Below are 24,095 nucleotides of genomic sequence, written 5' to 3' on the forward strand. Positions count from 1 at the left end.
GCATTGCACTTGAAGGCGCAGCGTTCATGATGGACACTTAGGCTTCATTTTCAGGTGTGATGAAACGCACATTCAGGGACTTACAGTGTTGTTAGCGCTAAGTGCTTTGGGATTAAAAACAGCTCAGCAGACAGACACAGCTATTACAGTCAGCAATGAAGAAGGATCGAGACTGGAGAAAGAGGACACAGGCGGTGTTGCAAGGATCAAGGCTGGAGGAAGAGGACACAGGCAGTGTTGCAAAGCGACATTCCCATGGATCCATGGACCTGCTAAGCCCCAAGCTGCAAGGAAGTGGAAAATGAGCTGTGGTTGTGAATTTTACGTGTTAGCCCTATCTCTGATTAAACCAGATTATAAATTTTGTAGCAAACCTGATTTTGCTTTTCAATTCTCTCTGAAAAGTATGTTAACATGTAGGAAATTCTGTCTCTTGGGCCTCTGCTGCTGTTTTAACGTAACCTCTTTCTGCTAATTCAGGAGCAAGCATGGTCACCACTAAGATGTGTGTAGTGAGAGGTGGCAAAACAGGAGCAGGTTGCTTTGACATCTTCACACACCAAGATCACTGTCATGGTGTGCAGTTCAATCTAGAGGGTTCTCTGTGCATATAGTCTTAACTTCTCTTTTAATGCTATTGAAATATTGGATGTGAACTGCATTTCCCAGCCAGCAAAGGTCCCGTGTATGGAGAGGTCTTTCCTGTAAATTATTTTTTTTTTGTCATGCACAAATGATTAACAGCTACATCGATTGTGTCAAAGGTTGAGCTAGCTATACCGCATGGGCACATCTTGGCTTTAGTCTGGGGCAAAGTCATTTAAAACAAAAAAAAAAAAAGCAAAAAAGGCAAACAAAAAGCTTTGCACAGCCTAAGCCTTTTTTTCCTAGCAGTTTGTCTTCCGTGTCTAGAGATGGAAGGGTAGTTAATCACTGACTGTCTGTTCACTAACATTGGGTTAAAAAACTGGCTGCCTCAAATACAATCTTTGTATTTGGAGCAGATTCCTACAAGGAATCAGTTAATGTGCTTCTCTGTGTCAAATTGTTATCATCAAGCTGCCAAACTGGAAAGATGCAGCAGCCAGTAGCTTATTTTGTGGAGAGAAGGCTCCACAGTCAGAATAATGTCATTTGTAAGGTAACTATGACATGTTAAGAGGTGTAGCACTTGGCCAAGTATTGCTGCTGAGGTTGTCAGGTTTCTTTTGTATTAGTGAATATGTTTAATTTTATATATAGCATCCATCATTGCCATAATGAGCAAATTAAAATTTATTTATTCTTTGTATCATTGAAGCACTCAGACTCAGCCCAGGGTGAGAGTCTGTGCTGCTAAAAGCCATAGCTGCACACAGTGCAAGACTGCATCTGTTCAAAGAACCTCTGCTTGTCCAGCAAGAGGAAGGGTGGGAAAACACAATGATAGTAATCATTTTGTACAGTGAATCACAGATTCAGAGAACTTTTCTCCAGGATGCTAATTGTAGGTTAAGACTTATTAGAACATGAAGGGAAAGACTGTTGTGGCTCAGGAATCAAAATGCCAGTGAGAAGTGGCAGGACTGTGATGGCTGCCTCAAAAGACAACCAAAGAAAAATTCTGCAAATTTTTGAGGATCCTGGTCTGCCTTTGAAAGCTCAACTGAACTGATGGGAATCAGCTCTTGGTAAGTTCTCTGCCCCTGTTAGGACCATTTAAGAGAGAGAATGACCTAACATAGTAGCTAGAAAACATCAAGACATTTGATTTGATAACCTGACAGGTCTTGCTTCCATGGGCTTAAGACTTTGGGTACATGAAGCAGAGGATATCTATGAAAGGGCCCAGCTAGGGCTGGGGCTCTTGTCTTCCCCTGCAGCATGAGCCTGAGCTTGAGCCCAAGCCCAAGCCCAGGTGAGAGGCAGCAAAGGACACTCTTGGGGATGAAGGCTTTCCCTGAGTTTTGAGAATGACTGCTTATGCTTCATGCCTGGCCTTCCTTTGAAAGGCAGACAAGAAAAGCAGGAATAAATGAATGATTTTGCAGCCTACTGTATTCCTAGAAAGCTGACTTCAGTTTACTTAATCGTTTCCCTCTTGCCAAGACTGGAGTATGTTTCATCTGTTGTAATATTAATTTTTCCCAGACCCTTGAAAGGAGCATTACAAATGAAAGCGTAAATTGCTTTGGGACGGATCTTTGCTTTCTTCCCATTTGCCTCTAGAAAGCTGTGTACTAACAGTTGCAACATTTACCTTGTGAATTTGCCAGGTGGTGGGTCATCTGCTGTTTACAGTGTGGAAAAACGACCTGGTAATTTATCTTTTTCTACTTGAACCATTTTCAACCCCTCCCGGCAGACGGAATGGGAACGATGGTGGTTTCGAATTGCCGATGGTACCTTGGAGCAATGAGCACAACATGCACCGCATTTGCTCTGTACCCTGTCAGGCTGTTGCTGCTTTATGCTGTATTTGGCATCCTAACCATTCATTGCTTTGGGTAAGTGAATGTTTCTGAAGCTGTGTCCATGGAGTGATACGACAAAGAGGGAAGATCAGTATGGACTCTCTGCTTTCCCTTTGTATGGCACATAATTGTCGTCTTGAGCAATTTCTCTATTTCTAATAAACAGCAAAATACATTGTTTTGAAGTTAACATAATGCAATGTGTCTGCCTTTAGAAAAGTAATGCTGTTTGATAATCTGAGATGACAAACTGTCACAGTCGTGTTGTAATGTGGAATTCTGTTTGTGACGAGCAGCCTTCTTCCATGCTAGCTGCCTGACTGTGCTGGAAGGATGAGGTTTTGTTTTCTTTGAGTACGTAGATGGCAAGAATCTGGCTGATAGTTGTTTCTTTCTCTGCTAGCTTAATAGATTTTGCACTTTCAGAGGACTACAGTCAATCAGTGACTGTAATCTTTCCAATCTAACTATATTTTTCCACTGCTCTCTGAACTTTGAGCTCTGATTTCATGCCTCAGTGAGCTGATGAGTTTTTTAAATTCCCTTATTCCATGTGATTTTTAATATGCAGTAACGGGAGCCCCTTGCCAGGCACTAAATCATACTTAAAGCTTTAGTTGTTGCTATTCCTTGTCTTGGTGGAGGAATTGGGAACACTACTGTGGTAGTTTGCTTGGCAAAGTGGGTATGAAAAGAAACTAATTGTCAATGTTTTACTAAAGCTTTCCACTTAGGCTACACTAGGTGCTACAAGGAAGCATTTGTCTGGGATTTAATCAGAAATACTGAATCCACCAAAATAGTAGGCAACATTTTAGCTGTGGCATCATGGAAACCTTGGAGACAGTTGCCGCATGAGAAGGCAAGAGAGGTGCTGGGGTGAAGAGTACAGGCTCACACTTGGGGTTCAGGTTCATTACTGGGATGAAAGGGATTAGTGGGTTAATGACTCTATGGTGAACTGAGAATAGAGTCCAAGACCAATGGTTTGGGCCAGCTTGAGAAAAAATAGCCTGCTTGGCAAAGTGAGGCACTTAAGCCTGGGTTTCAAAAATGCTGAGTGTATGCCAGCCCTTAGCATTGTGACTGGTGCATGTCATGGAGGTGTCTGACCTTGGAGCTGTTCGTCATGTACAGTAGTGAGGTACCAAAGTGCTGCCTGTACTGCAAGCAGCTGGGAACAATGGGACAAGAGCAGGAACTCATGGTACAGCTTTTACTGCTGGCCACTTTGCCAGGTTATTTTATTTGGTAGGCCTTGCACAGCTTGAGATGAAGCCCAGGCTGGTAGGACATGGGTCGAGTTTCCCATGCTGGATAGATCAAACAAATGTCCTGCAGTAACTCCTCCTGTGTGCTCTGCAGACTTACTCTCATGGTGGTGTTGTAGAAGACTGGCCCTACTCTTGGGCACTGAAGGGTAGATCAGGTTTCATACAGAATTAATGCCAGTATGAAATGAGTACCAAAATCTAAATGTTGCATGGAAGATTTGGTGAGGTCTAAGCAAGCGTTAGTTCTCTTTGGTGTGTGGTTTTGCACGGTTGTAGGCCAAGTTTCTCTGTCCTCGCAGCTCAGTGGTTTCACACCCTGAAGCTCTCATGTTGTTGAATGCAGTGGTGAAAAGGAGTCCCTTGACCTGAGTGGCACCAACAGGAGTGTGGCTAACAGCAGGTGGGCCCGGTCCGTGAGCAACCTGCCACAGCCCCGCGACTGCGTGCTCTCCGCCTGGTCCTCATGGAGCAAGTGTGATCCCTGTCAGAAGAAGAGGGTGAGTTTTTGTGATCTAAGCAGGAAGTCTGACAAGCTGGAGGCAGGACCTCTTCCAAGCCTTGTCTTTTTTGTCCATGGGGTTGGGCAAACAGCAGGGAGCTGCCAAGGAAAGCCCTGTACAGGTGAGACTGGGCTTTTGTTTTCAGGTGGCTTTTAGCTCTTCAGCTCTTCACCCCCAGTATCTCCAGTGGTTTCCAGGCTGCCTCACTGTCCTGAGAACATGTGAGCCCAGACTTGGTGAAAACACAGGCAGGAAGCCCAGGCTTTGCAGGGATTTTCTTTCCAACCGAGTCCTCTTCTTCCAGTGTCAGTGCGAGGCACCATCCCCACTAATGGTCTCCTGTGAGACCTGGAGACACTCGGTGCCTCTCAGGATTAAGATGCTTTTTCTTGTTTGCCAATGAGCATTTTCTACCCGTGAAGCCCCATCAAACAAAAGTAATGATCCTAACAGTGTGAAGAGCAAAATCCCTGTTGCTAGAGGGACCTCTACTAATGAGTTGGAGAAGCCGTTCCCAGGCTTAAGCGGGAATAACCAGTGATGGGGGTTGGGAAGAGTGAAGCTTCGTTTCAAAGAGTTAAACTTAAAAGCTGGGAAAAAAAGGAGGGCTAACATATTGGACCGAGTAATTGACTGTTTCACAGCAGTGTTGTGGGCGGAAAAAAAATCCCTAATCATACAGAGGGCCAAGTAAATACACTGACAGAAAACAACAAGGGATGTTGTTACCAGCACTAATTGAAAGAGAGGAGATGTAACTGAATTTTTCCTTACTCTTGCAAATGCCCACACTATCCTGTCAGTCTCATTTAAACAAACTGTCAAATAAAAACAAACTTTCCTTCATCCCTTCCAATCCTCAATCCTTCCTTAGTAAAATTAAAACTGTCGCAGATCAGAAACCTTTGAAATGAGGCACATTACCAGCATCACACTTCTTTGCCGACACTTTTTTTTATATATGACAGTACTTTTAGATCAGATCTCCCTGACACAAAGTTTGTTTTTTAACTAGGCAAGTGTAAAATTCGCAATTTCTGTACACTTGAGTCAATATTTTTTATTTTATCACAGTACAGATTTGCCCGTCTGGAACAACCTTCTCAGTTCAATGGAGATCCGTGTGATTACTCTGACAAAGAAACTGAAGACTGTGTTACAAATAATCCTTGCAGGAATAAAGTTAGATGTGAAGGTTTTCTGTGTGCAGTTACAGGTAAGGACTTAAGGAGTGAGAAGTGGTGGTGCTCAGGTGGCATCTCTGACACCACCATGCTGAACTTTCTGCTTCTTCTAGAGTTTGCTGGGCCAAAACGAGATCAGGAGTTGACCCAGGTCCATCCATGCTTGTGTTGTGTTTGCATCAGTGATTTCCAGTGAGTCTGTTAGCCAGTATCTGCCTGTCTAAAGCATGTCTTTAAAATCTTCAGATAGGAAATTAAAATCCAGTCATATCAGTAAAATTTCTCCACAAGTGGATCTGTCAGCAACAGGAGAACATGTGCTGGGCATCCTTGACATGCCCAAGAGCACAGCAGGTTATGGTGATGGTCCTCATGGCATTTCCCTCCATCCATAGCAACGACTAATTAGTTGGGAACACTGTACGCAGTGTGGGGAAGCAAGGCAGCAGCTGGCTGTATCCAAAATTTATTCAGGCTTTGCTTTGCATCTGCACCCTGGCAGTGGAGAGGAAAGTGTGCAGGGAGCAGGGCAGCAGGGCAGAGGGGAGCTCAGCACAGGAGATGGGGCAAAGGAAGGCAACCTCTGATCTCTGTCCCCCAGGCCAGTGTTTTGGTGAGGCTGAAAAAACAAGAATTCAGTAATTATGGACATGGGAAGGTGTAAAAGAATAATTCCATATACAAGGTCTGCTGAACAGTCTCCAGCATGTTTATTTTCTCAAAACTAAATAATTTTAGCAACAAAAAAATTCTGTTCTTTTTTTATACTTTTAATTAGGGATATTATTTTTCTAGGTTGACCAAGGAATTTTAAGATTTTGGAATTTTGAGCTGAGCAGATGGAGTTTGGTGATCCATGCAGATACAGAAGAAATATTTTCCAGCTAGATTTGAACCATACACTACAGGAGTCTTTTGTTTTATTTCTAGACTCTGAGTCAGGGACTGTGATAATAGATTGTTTTATGAGTAATTTACACCTTGCATCCTAGGGCGATGCATTACACGGAGGCTGCTTTGTAATGGGGATGATGACTGTGGGGACCAGTCAGATGAAAAGAACTGCAAAAAAGTGTTTAAAAAATGTGACCAGAAGATGGAGCAATACTGGGGAATAGAGAATCTGGCAAAAGGGTAAGTCAGTGACCTTCATGATATGTTTTCTTACTTAAGGATAAGAATGATTTTATGTGGCTTCAGACATAAACCTTGAATGGAGAAAAGTTGTAGCAATTGCTGTATGCAGGAGTTAGGATCTGGCAGCCTTTGGGGTCCTCACCCAAAGCCCGGCGGGAAAATCCGTATTGGCTCTATGAGTCTTTCCAAAAGAGATGAAGTGATTAGAAGTCCCAGGTGTACCCAGGAGTACTTGTGCACCCTCTGGAGATCATCAGCTCAGCTTGCAAATATGTCCTGCAAGAGCCTGTGCGTGCTCTTTGTGTTGCCAAAACCTGGTGAGTGAAGAGGGAAATGTCAGCACCAAAGATTTCTCTAATCTCTGCAGGTACTAGCAGTTAAATTAATCAGTGGGAGAGTTTTGGTAACCCAATTATTTGCACAGATATAAGTAGAGTTAGACCTTGGCCTAATTCAGTCTGTGGGGAGCAGGAATATCCAAGCCTTTAGGAACCAAGAGACTACTTCAAACTCAAACTGTGTTTTTGAAATAAAAGCAGAGGAGGGTTTGTTAAAATCTGAACATGCAATTATACCACTCCTTATAGAGTGACTTAAATCAGCATCTTAGATTGCCTAAAATCTGAACCTGGCTATGGATTTGTATTGTAGCAATGTATGGGTTTGGGGGTGAGGTATAAAGATTTCTTTGTTTTCTTCCATGACAGTGGAAAATGGTGGAATTTTTGTCCTTTGTGTGAGTGGGGTAGGATGAACCTGCATGTTAGCAAGCCCCAACTTTGTGGGGATTCAAATCCACATCTGAAGTGATACCGCTTTTACAGGCTAAGACTGTGGCAACTTTCTGTAAAATCAGACTGTGTAAAAAGAGTCTTTTCTCATTCTTCAGGGGGGAAAAAAGCTTTTTATGTTAAAAAAAAAAAAAGAAAAGAAAAAATCATATTGCAAGGAAACATCATAATTTCCCCTTTATTCTCTGGAGATATGACTGCTGCACATATCATTGCTAATGCTTTGTACTTCTGAGTTTAATCAAAATTAAAAATAATGTTGGACAATTATAGGAACAAGCTTCTCATCTCTTTGAAGCTGCAATTGCTCAGTAATTTGCTTTTAGTGGACTTCCCTTCTTTTCAGATTGTTCTAAAATTAGAGTTAATATTTTACAGCTTCAGAATCATTATCATGCAAGTCTCTCCCCAAAATAAGGAGAGGCAGATCTAACAGGCCTGGAACGCTAATAGGGACATGACATGGACTATTAGCAATTTTTTTTTTCAGTGAAGTTTCCTCTAATGACTCCGTTACTATTTGAGTGTGAGTTTGTGGAGACGAGTGCCACGTCCTCAGCTGTGTGCCACGAGGGTGATGTGAGCATGTCCTGACAATGAGCAACAGAAGGTTTTTTACTGTAACACATCCCAACAGCAGCATTAGGAAAAGCAAATGAGCCTGATTTAACCACCCCATCTAGAAAGACTGCAGTGCAACATCCTTTCTCAAGCAGACAGGTTAAGATTACTGTCCCTCATCCACTCAAATCAAAGGAAAACTTCCCTGTGATTTCAAGAACAATTGCTGGAGTACCTACATCTTGTTCCCTAACAATTTTCACTCTCATCTACTGACTTCTGGTTGGTGCTTGACCAACCCAGCAAAGATAATGAATGATAAACTAGAACAAAGACATGTGAATTAAAAATCATTCTGGTCTGATGACATGGGTTGGCAAACCAGTCTTTGAAGAGCTGCTAGATGCTGCTGCACTGCCATGGGTGTCTGGGGATGATCAGGGTGGGCCACCTGGTGGGGTGGGGGGTTTGGCTGGTCCAGTTTTTTCTGCTCCTCTCAGAGAGTTCCAGTAAAGGCTATGGAAGCTCCCAGTGCTGGTGGTGGTAATGCTCTGGTGTCATTCCTCGTTGGGTGGTGAAAGTTGCCCTTCTGTAATTAATATATTCATTGAAGCATCAAAATTTGACTCTGTCTTTTGCTTTCTTGTGAGTCAATTAGGTTTTTCTGGAGCAAATGCATTGATCAGATGGTGAAAGAGGCAAAACTTTCTTTTGGGGTTTCAAAATAAAGAAGCCCTCGAAGACAAATCGGAGAGCCTTCAGCCAAACAAAAAAATACTTTGCCTTTTTCAGCCAAGTCATTTGACGTTTACCCCTAACTTGATTTTAATCTTAATATTTTGCTGTTATGCTTTATGTACAGGTTAAATATCTTCACAAACAACTTGGAAGGATTAGTTCTTGATCACAGGTATTATGCTGGGGGATGTTCTCCCCATTATATCATGGACACAAGATTCAGAAAACCATACAATGTAGAAAGCTATATGCCAGAGGTATGTGTCAGATTCATCTGCAAATAAACATACATACATGTATTCCAATAAATTTAGTGAGCAATACCGGTAAAATTTCATTACTAAATCACTTTATAAAGAATTACAAAACTTATGAGATCAAATGGGATGAGGCTGAATTTAGCCCTACTTCTAGAACATCATCAGACCACACACTATATGAAGTTGGACACGTTCCCTCATAATACCTGTGTGCACTGGAATAAATGGCAATGGACCTTGTCATTGCAAAAACTGAGACAGGTGCCACCTGTCCAAGAGGGCTGAAAGCCACCCAGTGGGCACGGGGAGGTTAATTTTAGATAGAACTGTAGATTGCCTTGAGACCCAGGCTGGGAAGGCTGTCCTTGTGCAACACCCCAGGATTTAGCAGTACGCCATGTGCTTTGCGTGATAACTTATTTCTGTGGTGCATCAAAGCTATTTTTCAAATATTATATATTTGACCTTAATGCTCTTGATGACGTAGCATGATATTTTTGAGTGCTGTCCACTAGGAAACCTTATGCTTTTAGAATTCATACTTTAATTGATGCATGTGTTTAAGATTTACCTTCTTTGCATAAGATTGACATATTAAGTAAAAGCCTGAGGTCCTTCCAGTATGGAGGAGATAGTAGCTTTCCTGCTGCTGAAAATCAAGTATTCTTGAAGTACCGGTGTTAATAATAATAGTGCTTTGCAATTATACAAGGCTTTTCATCTTCAAAGTGCAAGCATTAATTCACAAGTATATTTGTATCTGTATTCCTTCCCCATGCTTCAGGTATACAATCGCTGTGCAGGAAATTAAACATATTGTTTTTGCTTTCTGTTTAGACCAAAGGCAAATATGAATTCACAATGACTGAATATGACTCCTACTCAAATTATGAAAGCAGTGTCCTGAAGGCAAAAGCTTCTCAGTCTAGCTTCAGCTTTGGTATAAAAATACCAGGAGTGTTTGAACTTGGTTACAATTCGAACGACAACAGGTTCAAGAAGTTCATTCAAAGGATGAAAAGATTTTCTTCAACTGTAAGCACTGCTTCACTTAATTCTCTGCTAACGTGTTATCTGTATGTGTGTGCGTATTGGTTTGATCCACATCATCAGGCCAGTAGCCATGACTAGGATAAATGAAGTCCTTCCTCTGGATTTTGCAGTTTGCATTGGTCAAGTGTTTACTAAGGCCACAACACCTTCAGTTGTGTTTACAGCACCCAGGAGCTTTTCCGTTCGCCTATCAGCCAGGAACCGGACTGCCTAACCTCCGAAATAAGCCACAATATACTGCAGTCTGCCCAGTGTCCTGCTGGACATCATGTTTGGATGTTTGCAGTGAAGTCATTTAAAAGAAATGATACTGAGAAGGCGGCTCAAATGGGCTCCCCTCCATACAGTGAACTCGCTAGTAGGAGATGTACAAGTGACACTCCTAACAGGGTGTCCATGCTGCACCCCGGCCATGGGATGCTGTGCACCTTGCCCTGCCAGCCATTATAAAGTTCTTACCACTGATGCCAAAGCAGTCTGGCAGGCGGGAGGTGAGTGGATGCAACCAACACCTCCTCCAAGGGAATCTGCACAGGCAGAATTGGGGTTTAGTTAACAAAACCAGGAGCCCAGAGTTCCCTCTGCCCTATGGGTGAGTTACAGTGACTAATAGAGAAATCTGGGGTGAAAGAAGGACAAACTGGATTTTCTGCAGTTCCAGAAATTTCTGCACCTGTACGCACAATCCAGAAACTGGTCTGCAGCGTGGACAGCTACTGTCTGTGTGATCACTGCAGAATATCGTCTCACACGTGAAAGGCCATCCCTCTTTTAGGTGGGTTCAGCAAGGCAGGAGCTGTCATTTCGATAAATGATAATACAAACAGCAAAGCCAAGCTGTGCAACTGCAGGGTAGCCTTGACAATAATGTAGAAGGAAAATTGCTAGCAGGCCTTCCATGGGTTTAATTATAGACTAACACATGCCATTTTACTTCGGCTGATGTGATCTAGCTGCCAAGCACATCGTTCACCAGATCAGGACACACACAACACAAAATACAGATGACACAATCACTTCCCATCTCGTCTGTGGAGATTTGGCCGCAGCTGTGATCTGATGCACACGTTAAGCTGGCTGGAGATGCTTTAATCTATAACTCCTAGGACTGCTTTATGAGATTCAGTCTGAGGTAGCGTGCACCATCATTTGATTTCTTTTTTTCATCTGTTATTGCTGTAAACAAACCTAGCTTTTGCCAATGGTTTAATAGTATCACTGATCTATGTCTCCCCCCTCGGTATAAAGTGCACTCAGGAATGGCAGAGTATTCCTTGTTGCTATTAAACTTGCCTTTACTTCCTGCAAAGAGGCATTTCCCATGGCGGGATCAGAGGTATATGAGAAGCATTTGCAACAGATATCCATCAAGAAACCCAATACTAAGTGTTGATTTTATTATTTAAGCTACAGAGTTATTGAGCCCCCGCGATGTGCTTGTCCTGCTGGCCCAAACAACTGGACACTAAATTCTTTGGACATGATGAAAGACCTCTTCTGTTCCTGACTTTTATACCAGAAAGGGAAGATATAATATTTATCCATGTACATGTATCTATACAGAGACATATGAATACATGTGTGTGTGCGCGAGTGTGTTTTCTTCTTTCCTTTGAGCTTTGTTAATGGCATATTCTGTTGAATATAAATATTAATTTGGATCAGTCAGAGAATTACCATATCACATACTAATCATCATTATTTCAGGTGTCAGAATTTTTTGGGAGAGAGCTTGTGAGAGACAAAGGCTGGTCAACTTTGTTAGGGGTAGACCGGTCTCATGGGATGCTGCTTGTGTCCTTGCATCCTGGGTCTGTCAGAGCAGAGCCTGGAGCCTGCCTTTCCCCTTGTCCCAGTCATGGCCTGAGCCATCACCTAACCTGTAATGGGTGTCTCTACCTCTTCTTTCTTCCCTCTCTAATACCAGTCAGAATCCTGATTTTCAGAAACTTTACTACTAGAAATTTTGGTTTTGCTAAGTTAAAAGATTTCTAGTTGCAAGCTGTTAAATTGATAAATCCTGACCAGCTTTAGTTTAATTATTTAATAGCAAATAACTACACCTTGTCACAAGAACGACATCCCTCACTACTTCTGGATTCTCCTGTGTTTCTGCATTTGATGTAGTCCAGCAAATTCATTCATGCTCGTTCTGAGCTGGCTGTTGCCATTTATAAGCTGAAGCCTCGAGGTCTGATGCTGCATTACGAGTTCCTGCAGAGACTCCATCAGCTCCCGTTAGAGTACAGCTATGGCGAGTACAGGGAGCTCTACAGAGACTACGGGACCCATTACATCACAGAGGCTACCGTCGGTGGCATCTACGAATATACTTTAGTCATGAACAGCAATGAGCTCCAAAAGGCAGGTATGTGCTTTTGATTGTTGGGAAAAAGCTTTGGGGCCAGCTTTTTGGTGGGAAAACCCCTCTGCAGGCACCCAGTGATGGTTCAGGTCTGAGGTCAGAAAAGAGAGATGGTGGAAGAAGGAGTCAATAACATCTCAAAGAAAGCCTGCAGAAAATACAGGAGTAGAAGTGCTTTATGGCTGTGGATAAAGAGCCTGGTTTTCAAAGCATGCTCGGCATTGTGGGCTTCCACTAGCTCTGAAGATGTGGGTGCTGCCAGTTCACAAAAAAGGGCTCTGCAGCAAGTATTTTAGATGACACGTTTGGAGGCTGACATCATGTTGAGGTGAATGAGAATCGTTAGCTTTGAAAACCTTCACCTAAGTTCTTTTTCGGTTGCCTTTCAGATGACAGTTTTGAAACACCTTTAGCCTCAAGAGCTTTTCCAGCATGTAGGAAACAGTAAATAATTTGCTGGGTGGCTCTTGTGCCTGATATTGCTCTTGCTGTTTGACTCTGGCTTCCTTTTTTGTGAGAAATGATGATTGTTTTGTAGGATAGAGAGCCGTGTGACATTAATCAATAGCTGCACTCTCTTATTATTCATTGGCATGGGAGTGAGTAACTGCCTTCATTGTCTGTTTGCAAAAGCATTTAGTGGACTTTGTTGTGTGTGATGCTCAGTCTGTTTGCTCTTCTTCTGTCTAGGAAGTTACTTATCCTGTAGCCAGATACAGCCCAGCAGGACAAAACTTATGTTCAGATTTCAGATATTCAAAACATTAGCACTGCCCAATATCTCAGCTGTTGGCATGGGCCCATCACAAGTCACATTTGTTTGAACTACTGTGTATTATTTGCATCAAGGTACTACCTGTCAGCATGTGCTGACCTAGATCAGGATCCTGCAGTCATACCATTTTCACACTATGCCCTGTGCTGAGCTGGGCTGTAAGTTCTCACTGGGGTTTGGTAGGTCCAGTCTGAGAATTCAGGTATTTCCCTTTGAATACATCATTATGTTTGTACTGTCTGTGCTGGAAATCAAGTCTTCTTTTGCAAATCTATTATCACACATGCCGTGTCACATGGTTGGTACTTGCACTGCTCTCCCATATAATGCAATATGCCAGATGTGTCTATGGTTCATGATTTGCTACTTTCTGTGGGAAAGATGGCAGGAGATAGGCCTGGATTGTGCTGGGCAAGGATGACGTAAAGTAGTGGGTCCTGCCTTCAGTTGCATATGGACTATGAACATAGGGGCCATGAATAGGGGCCATCCTTCATCAACCCAAAATTCAGTGCATCCGCTTTTCTGACCTAGAAACTGGCCAATGTCAGATATATGAGAAGAGCATAAGAACAGGACAGCCATACAGTGATACTTGCATTGTGAGCTCTGTAAACATTTGTATCATGTTTAGTGTGGAGAAGAGGAGGCTGAGGGGAGACCTTATCGCTCTCTACAACTGCCTGAAAGGAGGCTGTAGCGAGGTGGGGGTCGGTCTCTTCTCCCAGGTCACTAGCGATAGAACGAGGGGAAATGGCCTCAAGCAGCATCGGGGGAGGTTTAGATTGGATATTAGGAAAAATTGCTTTACTGAAAGAGTGGTCAGGCATTGGCACAGGCTGCCCAGAGATGCGGTGGAGTCACCATCCCTGGAGGTATTTAAAAGACATGTAGATGTGGCACTTCAGGGCATGGTTTAGGGGGCATGGTGGTGTTGGGTTGACAGTTGGACTTGATGATCCTAGAGGTCTTTTCCAACCTTAATGATTCTATCATTCTAAGACATGAGTTTAACTAAAAAAGTCAAGAATTCAGGGAAAAGTGGGGGATTACAACAAAAAAGCAGAGAAAGAAGAGATACTTGAGTATCATATCTGGTGTTTCACCATGATGACTGCTTAAATATTTTTGAGTGTCAAGACAGCAAGGAGTTTGAAGAAGGACTTTGGGGAAGAACATATGAAGAATTTGCAGATTTTTAGGGAAAATTCTTATATGCCAGGAAAAAAAAATATAGTATAGGGAAACTTCCATAAAAGAGTTAAGGCTCTTCTGGCAGCAAAGGGTTGGAGATGTGAGCTAGCAAAAGAAGGAAAAGCCGCTTCATCTGTTACCCTTAAAAAGCCTAACTCCTGATGATGGGGATGGCTGGTGGATAGTCCTTTGTCAAAGATGTTTGACATTTAAGTCACAGGGCAAGCTCCCACCCATTGCAGCTCTGCATAACCCAGTACAGCTGAGTTGGTAATTAAAAGCCTCCTCTTTCAGCATTTACCTTGCATTTGCACTTGGTTTCAGAGTGCTGTAAAATGTAGAGGTTTCATTTCATATAGATCTGTGAAATATCCCTAAAAAGGCTTCTTCATCTCATCTCTTTTTTTCCCAAAGTAAAAATATTTATCGACTCCCATTTTCTGTGTATATGGACATAAAACATCGAACAGTTGTATTAAAACACTACAATATTTTGGTGTGTATTTAAGGCTATTCTCTGAGCGATGTCCAGAAATGTGCACAGCATGGCTTTAACATTGGTGCAAGTATTGTTGTCTATCTGAACCTTGGAATAACTGAAGCCGGCTGTAAATCCCTTTTAAAAGAGATTGGAGGTAAGCATAAAACATTTCTGCCATTTAATTTCTAGTCTTTGTCAGAGCAAAAAGAAGATTTTGTGATCTTGGCTGTCTGAAATATTTCCTCACTCCCTCACAGCTGCTTTTGAGTCTTCCAGCTAACCCCAGCCAAGCTTAACAGAGGTGTAGATGTCTCAAAGCTTGGGATTTTGCAAGATTTTCTTCGTTGGGTAGAGAAGAAATATCTGTCAGTGTCCCAGGGAAAAGCAGGGACAGATCAGCCATTACCCACCTGGTTGGTGCTGTTACCAATCCACCCACCTCTCAGCAGAGCAGCCCAGCATGCTGCTTTTTGCACCCCAAAATGTCCAAATGGGGAAAGCAGGGAGGTAATAGTGTTGTGGGAGCCTCAGGGGATATGTAGGAAGCTGTGGGTGTTGCAGTGGGAAGAGGGTGCACCTGAAGGTATGCAGAGAATGGGCAACATTCATGGTGGTGAGGAGCTTCAGGCTGTCGAGGAGCCTGCAAGCTTATAACCATAGGGAAGACATTTAGGAAGAGAGCTATAGGTAGGGCGCAGCAGAGGAGGATGGGGCTATTGTTGCAAGGGAGCAGGAGGGGCACAGGACACTCAGCGTGGGAAACCAGTCTTCAGGTTTGAAACGCTTGTGGCCTTTTTCCTTTCCCCTCTCTGTGGGATGGGTCATACGCAGGGGTGTTTTGCTGTGAGCTTATATCCCGTCTGCAATCCACAAAGACATTCCTGAGCAGAGCTGGTCACTTTCTGAATGCATTTTTGCAGACAGCACCTCCAAAAAACAGTATGTGGAAGATTTCATCGTCCTCGTTCGTGGCGGAGCAAGTGAACACGTTACCGCATTGGCTTACAAAGACCTGCCGACGGCTGCGCTCATGCAGGAGTGGGGAGATGCTGTACAGTACAACCCTGAAATCATAAAGCTAAAGGTCTTGTGTCCATTGTTTTGTTCAGCCTCACCTAGCAGAGCGTCTTGGAGAACTCTGTGTTTGAATAAACAAGATTTAAAAAACAATACAAAGAACAGGGAAATTTCTAGGGCAAAACATAGAACTGTAGTGTGCAGCATAGTTTCTCTAAGACTGGGTGTTCAGAAAATCAAAGGTGTGATGCGTTAAAAAGGGTGTGGTTGAAAGTACATGAAGTAAACAGCATTAGCCCTTCTATCTTGGCTGTGCAGATGTAATTGCTTGCTGCCTACCAAGCAGATCAGACAATCCACCTTCTGTTTTACCAATGTATCACTTATCAAAAATACATCTGGTGACATGTCTTATAAGGACTCTTTTTTTTTTTAATTTCTCTCTTCTGTGAGCACCAGTGACTATTTAGCAACAAATCTCTCAGGTTCAGAAGGCCAAGTAGTTCACCATACATGTCTGGATGTTTGTGCAGCTTAGCTAAACCTTAAAAATATGAGTTAGGTTTTGAAGAGTCAGGGGTTTTTTGATCCTGACGAGTTTTAGAAATGCGAGGCACTGTAAAAGTAAAAAGCGAGCAGAAGTATGTAGCAATTCTGCCTCATCATTTTTAATGTCAAAATAAGTTCAATCTGAGTGAATAGTACAAAAGTGCAAGAGATCATCCTTTTAAACAGGAGTTTGGACTGGCAGTGGTAGAAGTTAATTTTATTATTGTATATTTGGTTTTCATTGTAACATTTAATTTTAGGCAAAAATATTTATATTTGTAAAAGGTATTTGGTTTTCATTGAAAATTCTAACTTTTCATTTAAAAGAATAGAGGTGAATCCTAAAAAATATGAACCAAAGCAAAAATATGTGGTTTGGAAATACAGCCAGTGCCTGTCCAGCGCTTGCTGCAGCGGAGGTGGCTTTCCCGAGCCCCTGGTGTGCTGTGGATTGACCTTCCGGAAATGCGCTGGGAGGTCTCTGGGCAGGACACAACAGAAATGCAACTCTCTGCGCTAGATCCCACGTACAGAAAATTCTCCCATGAGAAACTACGATGTTCTTTGTCTTGCCTGGCATCAGTGACCTGGCTGCCCAGTGAAAAACCCCAGACGGATGTAATTTGGATTTGGTATCTATAATCCTTCATTTCCATACCAATATCCCTGTGGGGCTTGAAGATCAAAAGTACCAGCAGAGTGTGACTAAATGTCAGCCCAAGAATGCTTAGTTAGGGAAAACTAAAGCAAATCAGTTCATAAATCATCTGCTGAAGGGACTTGGCAGGTCACTCTTAGTGTATTTCCTCATTTGCATGATCTGAATTCAAAAAGCAAAGTATGGATCACAGATAATTGATGAAGAGTGAATGTACAGCAGCAGGAAATGAGCATTTTTTTATTGAAACATTCTTCTATTTCTTGTAGCTTGAGCCTGTGATAGCAGTAGGGTAATCTTTCATGCTTACTGTATTGCTGTGGCCTGTGTGGCAGGCATCTCTATAGCAAGGATAGGAATTTAGGATGGATCCTCTGATGACACATGCCCATGTTGTCTCACTGGCATTAGTGTGTGACTAGGAACATTGAGACCACACTTTTCCTTGTTTTCAGGAAAAAAAAAAAAAGATCAGGCCAAAGTCTCCTTGGTCCCTACTGCTCCCTTTACCTTCTCCACCAACCCCATCTGCAGTGTTTGCGGATGAAGACCAAAATCCCCTCCCTTCTGAAGGCAGTGGAAACCCTTATATGGCTTCATAAAGATAGAACTCAGCCTTGAAATGCAGAAGTGGTTTAGCTGAACGTGCAAATGTGAATGCTTGTGACCACCTGCCTCTGGCTGTGCTGTGTGGCTCTCTGAGGAGGGAAGAAGATTTTTGTGGGTGGGTTTTGGAGATCCTTTTTAAATCAGAGTCACAGAACACTCAGGAAACGTAAGTTTGAGAAAACCTGGTCTAGAAATGTCATTATTAGGAAAATGGATGAGAAAGAATTTAATGAAACTTCTGTGAAATTTTACCCATTTGTCAACTGACAGTATGGCTGTTGTATTTTATTATGCATTTGCAATTGTTTTGGGGTTGTAAACCAAGGGGAGGATCCCTGTAAGTATTCATGACATGGCTGCCTTGTTGTCCATGAGGTTTAAGGCAATACTAATGGGAAACCTGGAGCCCGTACTACAAGGCCTTCATTTTCCTCTCCAGCTGTGCTCCTACCGAGCCCTGCAATACTCACACCATCTTGAACTTGGAAATGAATGCAGTTTCTTCCCTCTCTTTAGGCAGAGCCGCTGTATCAGCTGGTGACTCCAACAGATTTTGCTAATGCAATGGCAATAAAAGAAAATCTGCGGCGGGCCCTTGATGAGTTTCAACTGGAGACCAGTTCTTGCCGCTGTGCTCCATGCCACAGCAACGGGATTCCCTTTCTGCAAGGTAGAAGGATTTTGCACCTGTTCTCTACCCTCTAAGAGAAATGAGCTGGGAATTCATGGGGAGTGAGGAAGCTTGGCGAGTAATCTGCTCTTTAGTTTCTCCTGTCCTTTCTCTTTCAGGTAATAAAGTATTTTTTAAAAGTTGGTCTATTTGTATAGTGCCACCAGGAAGTAAAGACAGTAAAGTCAAGGGATGAGCCTTTTTAATGGGAGTGACCATCTGTATCAGTTTGGTGGAAGAATTTGTTTCATCTCAGTTATGCATTAAAAACAAAACACCTTGACATCTTTAAGTCTCCTCCTTTGCTTTTAAGATTGCTTCCATCCTCCTAGAGAAGTGACTACTGTCTCAGCATTAATTAGTGTTTGTAAGAGTGTTTTGAAGATGAAAAGAACCATATAAGTGCCAAGCACAGTTATCACCGTCACCTCCCCCTATTTCTAGGAGAAGCCGTCCTCCTTTGTAAGCAGGCTGTGATTTAAAAATGAAGGGGAAAAATAATCAAATTGCATGAAAACTGCACTGCCTAAACAAAGATATATGATGTGATGAGAGCTTCTAACAAAGGGACCATTTTGTCAAGTGCCTAATTCTAATCTACATCTGCAAAAATACTGATGAGAATCATTATCATCTAAATGTATCTAATGCAGAAACCATCGCTTCAGGTACCAGCTAGTTGATTGTAGCACTTAAAGGATTCGTCTTATGATTACCCTTGTTTAAATAACTTTTTAGGAGCTGAGTCAGGTTAGCATTTCATTTAGGATCTTCTCAACAAGAGGTTTTAAATGAATGTTATTTTCCTAAGTGGGAGCTCTCCTCCAGTGTCCTGCTGTGGGATGCACACCGCAGTCCTGGGCAGCGGTGTGGGGTTATGCTGACTTCTCCTCTGACGCAAAGCCTGGCTGGGATGCTCCCATCCCAGGTGCTCATTCCTGATGCTGCAGTTTGCTTCCTCTCAGCTTGACCAAGAGGAGAGGAGCAGGGGGACTGTGTGGTACCCTAGGTTGCTGAATTACTGCACCAGCAGAGCTGAGGTCGAGCTGCAGAGAAGGAACAAATGGCTGGGGAGGCGAGGGGGTGGCAGGGTAGTCGCAGCTCCCCTGCTTTATTGCTGTTTTATACTTTCACCATGGGAGAAAAATGCTGGTATCATTTGACCCGCTGTCCCTTCCTCACAGAAGATGAAGCACTGAAAAGAAATGGGTGTCTGCAGGGAAATGTGACTTGAAGTCTCTAATCCCACCATCTATGCTTACTTTCAGGAACCAAGTGTGAATGCTTATGTCCCCTTGGCTACAGTGGCACTGCCTGTGAGATCAGCAAGAGGAAAGGTAAGAGGGACCCCAAGTCTGAGGAGACAGTCCCAGCAGTATTTAGGAGTGTACAGGGATGTTGGCTGACAGATGGAGAGTAACGCCCAGTGCTGGCTGCCCCCACCCTGCCCAGCCTCAAGGGGGTAGGGACCTGCAAAGCTGACAGATATACTTTGCTTTCCCTCATCTAAATGTCTTTGCACTCATGAGGAGGTGGCTTTACTTTTGCAGTTTAAAGCTGCATAAACACACCTTGCAATTGTATCAAAATACGAACTCCTACCTAATTTACAATCCATGACAAGCCTCAGGTCTTCTCCAACTGCTCTGCTTTCTAAGTTTTTCCTTTTGACACTGACAGTATGTTGCAAACTGTTTTCCCCCGGATATACTACCATGCATTTTAATCTTAAAATCTTATTATGTTGTTTTGAAGCATTTAGTAATGCTTCTTGGTCACTTTATATCGCTGCTGTCTCCTGAATGATGTTCCTAACTTCTTCTAGTTTAGGATGATCTGTGAATTTAATCATTTTGTTTACTTCTTCCAGCTCATTAATTCAGATTCTAAATAATACTAGATCTCAGGCACCCAGAGCTCTGGCACCATCCCACAATTTGATGCACTGCATTTATCATTGTACTTCGTTTACAGTCTTTTATCCAGTTCTCATTCTGCATGACTGTGTCCTAACTAAGCCAGGCTGAAATACATTTTAAGCCAAGATTCCACTGAGCAGAGGGTCAATTTTGCAGGTGTTTCTAAGCAAGTCCATGGAGCCTTAAGCTGTGGAGTCACTTACACCTTGTTCCAGTCTGCTTACCACATACGTAATTGCATCCGACCCTCCCAAAGACTTACATCCATCCACTTGTCACCATGTAACTTCCTTTCTCACTCCCCTTTCCTCCTTTTATGTATTGCCTCCGTGTTCAGCTCCATGATTTTCAGGATTTTGAATTTATGTCACTCACGTGCTCAGGGTCCAGAAGAAACAGTGTAATAGGAAAAGCAATGGATAGAAAGCTGAATATTCAAGCTGTTGTTCATTGAAGAAGAACGTGAGCGTTTCCCCTAGCACCTCAGAATGTGGCTGACACAAGTTTAGTTGCTGTTTTTCTTACCTAGGCTTGGACTAAGTCAGAGAGAGAAACGCCCTACAAACAAATATAAAGCTAATTCATTTTTTTATTTCCTTGTCCTTGGTGCATGAAGTGTAGTTTGAACAATCACCAAAAATGCTGAACAGAAAATTAACATCTTTAAAACAACACTCATATGTCACAGTCACAATATGACTCAAATATATTGTTAGTGGTGTGGACAGGGACAGAGCTGTTTGTATTTAAATACGATTCATGACAGCTGACCGCTCTTCCCATGGAAAGAGCTGCTTTATTCTGACAGTCCTTTCTGGCTTTGGTTTTTTCCCAGATGCTGCTGTTAATGGAAACTGGGGGTGCTGGGCCAGCTGGTCTCCATGTTCAGGAGGTCAACGAACGAGGAGACGACAGTGCAACAACCCTGCACCGCAAAACGGTGGTTCATTATGCTCAGGGCCAGATGCTGAGACAGTTACTTGCTAGAGGGAATCATTAGGAACTTACTCAAAAATGATGAGCAGTTTGCAAACCAAGTGGGAAGATGTTGCCTGACTGGCTTGCTCAGTTGGCCTCACTCTCCTTATGGGCCTCATCGAAGTATGGTGAAGTTGCAAACATTTCAGAAGGCAATGGGAGCAGGGTGTGTGTTATGTATCACACCTTCGGACATGCTTTGCAGTTGTCCCATGGGATTGAATGTACTTACTGTTCTTAATATGTTGACTTTTCTCTCTCTTTATTGAAATGGACTGAGACATGCTTTATCTCCTGCCTTATTTGGTAGCTGCATGATTTTAAATTGTATTGTCTTGTTTTTGAAGGTTCCTTTGAGACAAGAAAAGACTGTTTGATCTTACGTGCACCAGAATGTGCGCTAATATGCAGCTTCTGTGAAGACAGCTGTGTCATGTGGAGCAAAATACAGCATATTAAAGTCTAAATCTCAGTGAGTGCAGCAGTATCTAATGTGACATTTAAAGCCGCTGTGCCTCACTACCCCAGTTCCCCAATTTATTATATTTAACTTAAATTGTTTGTTGTATGAGGAATTGTCTTGAAGGAGCGAAAACCAAATCGTGAAGAACAGTCTGGTGACTCCAAAGCACTGTTAGACTCTATAGCAGTGGTACTCTCACTGCAGCGATGAGCTTCCACTTGTGCATTTCTGAAGTAGAACAGGTACACTGAGAGTATTGGATACACCCGGGTACACTCAGATATGTCCAGTGCTCTGGTTCCTTGGGAAGGGGAGGAAGGACAGAAGGATGCTACTGGGATGGGGAGTTGGAAAGCAGCTGCTACTCCTTCTGCTGCTTGGGGATATTGGAAGCCAGGAGAGATGGATACACTTGCAGCAGATGCTGAACCTCCTTCCCCCTGACTAGGGGCTGTCACAAGACTGTCTGCTGGAGCAGGATGAACAGGCAGCTTTTCTGTAATTCTCTGTCATGGGCAGGATAAATGGAACATTTTGGAATAAATGTCTTTGCACATCCCCTGAGGTCTTCTGCCCTTAGTAGTTGCCTCTGCCCCAAACAGGCTCTGGATCATCTGTCTGATCCCACGAAAGCCTGTATTTCAGCAACCATATTGCTCGTCTGCTCAGGTTAGGACATCTGAGATGGAGAGAGTCTGCTATGAAAAGAGCCAAAGCAAAGTGAATGGTTTGCCTGTTGTTAGTGTACCTGGAGCCGTGCATCGCAATCCAGGTCAAACAAAAGAGGACCTTGTAATATTGTGCACCCTTTCATGACTGACCTGAGCCTGGCTCATTCCAGGGACTTGCCTCCTACAGCTTCATTGGTGGTTAATGATTTTTGCAAAGACATTTGGTGGAGCCTACTGTAAAATAACCAGCAATAGCTTTGCTCCAGGAAAAAAATTCCACCAGCACAAAGTTGTTCCTAAGTGTTGTGAGTCTTCTAACATCTGCAAGGTCAAACACTCTTCCGAGGGTTTTTAGCAATGCTGGTGATGATGGGTTGGTATCACCACTTTCTCTCCTTTCAGACTGACATTGTCTAAATGTAATTCTTGTAAGAACAACTCAGGCTCTCTGACATCTCAACAATGGAACATGCATTTAGTTGTAGCCCTCATGCCGCCTCCACATTTATCGACAAGGTTTCTGTGACAGCTTTAAGAAAGGAAGAGCACATTGCATATGTAAAAGAAGAGTGCTCTGTAGTCATTATGGGCTTCGTAATTGAGCTGCCAACCCAAAACATTTCCGTTATCCACTGTATAACTGTGATATCCTTTGTGTGATAAAAATTTGCCAGGAGGTTCATTTTGGGTCATGGTCAAAGAGGTCACTGCTTCTGCTAAGTATGATATTCTTCAAAGCTTTTTGAAAGGACACTGGAGAAGCCCTGCAGCAGAGGACCCTGATCATGGTTCATGGGTGCCTGTGAGGACACATACCCCAGTGTGGTTGCTTGCCCTGCTTGAGAAGCATCAATGTAATCTGATTCAAGGACTTTCTCAGATGAGTAGAGTGGCTTTTGTAAATTTAACCACCTTTCCTCATCATCAAGCTGGAGTAAGCACTCTGACACATAGTCATGGGGTGTCTATCCACTGCTGCAGCAAGCAGGGCCAAATGTAGCAACCTGAATTTGGACTGTTCCCTCATCAGAAAAGCCCAGATTTTCTGAAATGGCGGTGCCTGGGTTTCTATATTCAGGGTTGGGGTTTTTTTGAGGAACAGAGGAGAGATTTGACAATCTTCAAGATCAGCGGGATAGCCTAACTGAAGTACAATTTCAGCAGTGGTTGAATATTGAGTCTATAGGCTTAGAAGCCTCACATAAAGGACATAACTTTATCTTGTCCTTGTGATTTTGTGCTTTGATTCAAATAACTAATAATTTATTAGGACCTGGAGGATAATAAAAAATGCTATGCTGAAGCTTTTATTGTTTCATTTTGGTACGCATTAAATTTTGGTACTATCTTTTACTGGTGTTTCTAACTTCCATCTTCTGAGTAAGTGTACATTAATAACCCGCATATGAAAACTCAGGAAGGCTGGAGGCACAATGCATGCATGTTCAGCACCAGTTGCACTGCTCTAGCCCATTTCTCTGGTTAAGACACTTGTCTCAATGGGCTTTACTACATCGCATATTATATTTTCACAAGCAATTTGCTTGTGAAAAAAGGAAACTCAGTGAAAATAAAGAAGCTATATTTCCTCCACCTCCTTGCTTGGAGACATTTCTGTTTTGATGCATGCCGGATCCAGTCAGCATGACTTGGGAAGCTCCCAAAAGGGTATTTTAGGTAAGTTGTAATTGACACGTCCAGCTTTTCCAGGACAAAATCAACTTGACTCTTGCAGCCCCTAACATCTCCATCAGGAATGGGTAAATCAGACTGGTTTCCAGCCTGGATTCACTTG

At 42.8% G+C, this 24,095-nt stretch overlaps 1 protein-coding gene across 1 annotated transcript; it reads left to right on the plus strand.

The window, feature by feature from the left end:
- Window positions 1-2,241: 2,241 nt before the first annotated feature.
- On the plus strand, window positions 2,242-23,653 carry C8B (complement C8 beta chain). The gene is made up of 12 exons (XM_075097513.1): window positions 2,242-2,486; window positions 4,071-4,224; window positions 5,302-5,443; window positions 6,404-6,545; window positions 8,763-8,895; window positions 9,736-9,933; window positions 12,079-12,319; window positions 14,795-14,920; window positions 15,687-15,850; window positions 18,116-18,269; window positions 19,538-19,606; window positions 21,024-23,653. Exons 1-12 carry the CDS (start codon window positions 2,350-2,352, stop codon window positions 21,173-21,175), a joined length of 1,812 nt encoding a protein of 603 aa, XP_074953614.1. The 5' UTR covers window positions 2,242-2,349; the 3' UTR covers window positions 21,176-23,653.
- The last annotated feature ends 442 nt before the right edge of the window (window positions 23,654-24,095 follow it).

The sequence above is a fragment of the Phalacrocorax aristotelis genome, chromosome 6 (genome assembly GCF_949628215.1).
Source record: "Phalacrocorax aristotelis chromosome 6, bGulAri2.1, whole genome shotgun sequence".
Classification (NCBI taxonomy): Eukaryota; Metazoa; Chordata; class Aves; order Suliformes; family Phalacrocoracidae; genus Phalacrocorax; species Phalacrocorax aristotelis.

What these genes read in the sequence shown, in the direction of transcription:
- C8B (XM_075097513.1), top strand. Translation starts at nt 2,350, where the DNA reads ATGGGAACGATGGTGGTTTCGAATTGCCGATGGTACCTTGGAGCAATG. An exon ending in TTTTCTGTGTGCAGTTACAG is followed by an intron (nt 5,444 to 6,403) that starts GTAAGGACTTAA and finishes CTTGCATCCTAG; the next exon opens with GGCGATGCATTACACGGAGG. An exon ending in ATAGAGAATCTGGCAAAAGG is followed by an intron (nt 6,546 to 8,762) that starts GTAAGTCAGTGA and finishes CTTTATGTACAG; the next exon opens with GTTAAATATCTTCACAAACA.